This window comes from Austrofundulus limnaeus, unplaced genomic scaffold (assembly GCF_001266775.1).
Source record: "Austrofundulus limnaeus strain Quisiro unplaced genomic scaffold, Austrofundulus_limnaeus-1.0 Scaffold1083, whole genome shotgun sequence".
In the NCBI taxonomy this organism is placed as follows: Eukaryota; Metazoa; Chordata; class Actinopteri; order Cyprinodontiformes; family Rivulidae; genus Austrofundulus; species Austrofundulus limnaeus.
The window spans coordinates 119,805-122,073 of record NW_013953485.1 but is presented as its reverse complement, the minus strand read 5'-3'; the positions used below and the strand labels follow the sequence as shown (position 1 = coordinate 122,073).

General features: G+C 39.0%; 1 protein-coding gene across 1 annotated transcript in view; it reads left to right on the top strand.

Annotated features, from left to right (window-relative positions):
• Positions 1-137: 137 nt before the first annotated feature.
• The window catches only part of LOC106534066 (formin-like protein 13), a gene marked incomplete at its 5' end in the record, with an annotated part of 107,239 nt that continues 105,107 nt past the window's right edge, over positions 138-2,269 (top strand). Inside the window, 2 exon segments of the mRNA XM_014030576.1 lie at positions 138-311; positions 1,190-1,347. Coding sequence (XP_013886030.1) covers positions 138-311; positions 1,190-1,347 — 332 coding nt within the window.

Here is a 2,269-nt window from a genome sequence, read left to right as displayed (position 1 = left end):
TGCGTACGCAAGTTTCTGGGCTCAAATTGTGCGTACGCAAGTTTTATAAATCCGACCCCAGGAGACTTTTTCTTCAGTGTATGTCTACATTTCTGAATCTTTCATTGTGTCTAACTTCAAACCTTGTGAACATCTAGATCGACTTCAAAACCAAAATGCTGTGCAGCATAGAGAAAGGCATCGTCAAGCGCCAGCTGCCTTTCTCCATGGTGAAGAGTTGTGAAGCTGGAGTTGGTTCCAGGTTCTCCATCTCCTTCAAAGGGCATCATGATTATGAACTGGAGGCCAAATCAATGGAAGACAAAGACAAGGTACAGATTGGCTGAGTGAGCATGAAAAACATCATTAYAATGAATTATTTCTACATTTTGTATTTCCTGTGTTTGCTTTTACGAATTCTTATAAAAAGACTTGTCTGGCACGGTAGTTCAGTGGTTAGAGCTGTTGTCTCACAATAAGAAGGTCACAGGTTTGTCTCCCACCTCAACCTGTGTGTGTGTGAATGTTTTCTCCTTCTTCTTGTTTCCTCACACCAAAAAACAAAATGCATGTTAGATTAACTGACAGTTCTGAATTGTAGGTGTGAGTGAGGCTGTAAATGGTTGTCTCTCAGATGRACTGTCTCCAGGGTGTCCCCCACCTCTCAGTGACCACTGATGACAGACACACACTCCCTGTGCTGTGACCCTACAAGGGGAACATGTGCAGACAATAGATAGATGAATTTGACTTTGTGGTGGAACTAATACTTTTAGGTTTAAGCCAGTAATTCATGACATACTTTAATGACCTAAGTTTTCATGACATGCTGTTTATCAGCAGATAGATTGATTAAAGTCAGAACAAGATTTGCTAACAACAATAATCCTTCTTGGATATCACTTGTGTTTATCTTTGTGTTTTCCCTTGGCCCAGCATTTCCTTAGGATGAAATCTTGCTTTATTAAGATGAAACAATAGTGTTTGTTAAACAGTATATGATCAGGCCTCAACTGTCTCAGTTAGGCAGAAACAGAGAAGCAGGAGAGAGCAGCGTGGACAGTCTGGTGTTGTTCTCTGTGTTTCTGTTGTTGTAGTAAAACTCAGCTGATCATCCCATGGAGAACCTTCATTTTTGGACCACGTATTTCTGTCTTTGTTAAAAAATATTTCCATAACAGACTTGTTTGAACTTTTTTGATTTTTGCAGATTATGCAGCTTATGAATCAGATCATTTATGGGAACATTTACAGCGGTCCTGGAGATGACAGCACAGCAGGGCACCAGCAGCCTGAAGCTCTTCAGAGCCTTCATGAAGGGGTCTTGTTGCTGCACAGAGGGGGTCTGGCATCATTAAAATGGGTGAAGTACGTTTGCATCCTCATTGCTGCAGCATTAAAACCAGCATCTGTGATGTAAAGACTTTGTCCCTGGTGGACAGTGAACACTTCGTAAAGTGAAAAATACAATGCATTTTAAAACTTTTCTCTTCATTATATAGTTGAAAAACATAAAAAACAGGAATAATGTTGCATAATAAAATCATAAAGTTTATAGTTAGACTTTTTACAGACTCTGCTTCTCAGCACTGAGCAGAGAATTATTTGTGTTTGTGTGGAAAGTGAAGTAAGAACACTTTCCTGTTTTATCTAAGCTCATGCATGGCAGCAGCCACCTGCTAACAGCTTCCAACAGATGTCAGCTTCTGTCTTCTTATCAATCATTACTGGAACTGTCTGTTCTGTTGTTTTACTCTGATTCATCAAACAAGAAAGTGTTAACTTTAATTGGTTAAAACCTTTACAAGAACATATTTTGCTTAGATTAGACCAGACTACTTTTTATTCTTTACACCAGACTAATGTGTGTATTTAAAGTAATGACGGCCACTCGTTTGTCTTTACTTAGCTGCTTTTTTCTTGCCATAATACAAATTCTAACAGTCTATTCAGTAGGACTATCAGTGGTGTACTGTATCCACCTTCTGCACAACACAACTGATGGGCCTAAACCCCATTTATAAAGGCAAGAAATCCCACTTATTGAACCTGACAGGGCACACCTGTGAAGTGAAAACCATTTCAGGTGACTACCTGTTGAAGCTAATCAAGAGAATGCCAAGAGTGTGTGAAGCAGTAATCAAAGTATATAATCCCACATGTTAATTCATAGTTTTGATGCCTTCAGTGTGAATCTACAATTTTCATAGTCATGAAAATAAAGAAAACTCTTTGAATGAGAAGGTGTGCCCAAACTTTTGGTCTGTACTAATATATAAAACCCCTGGAA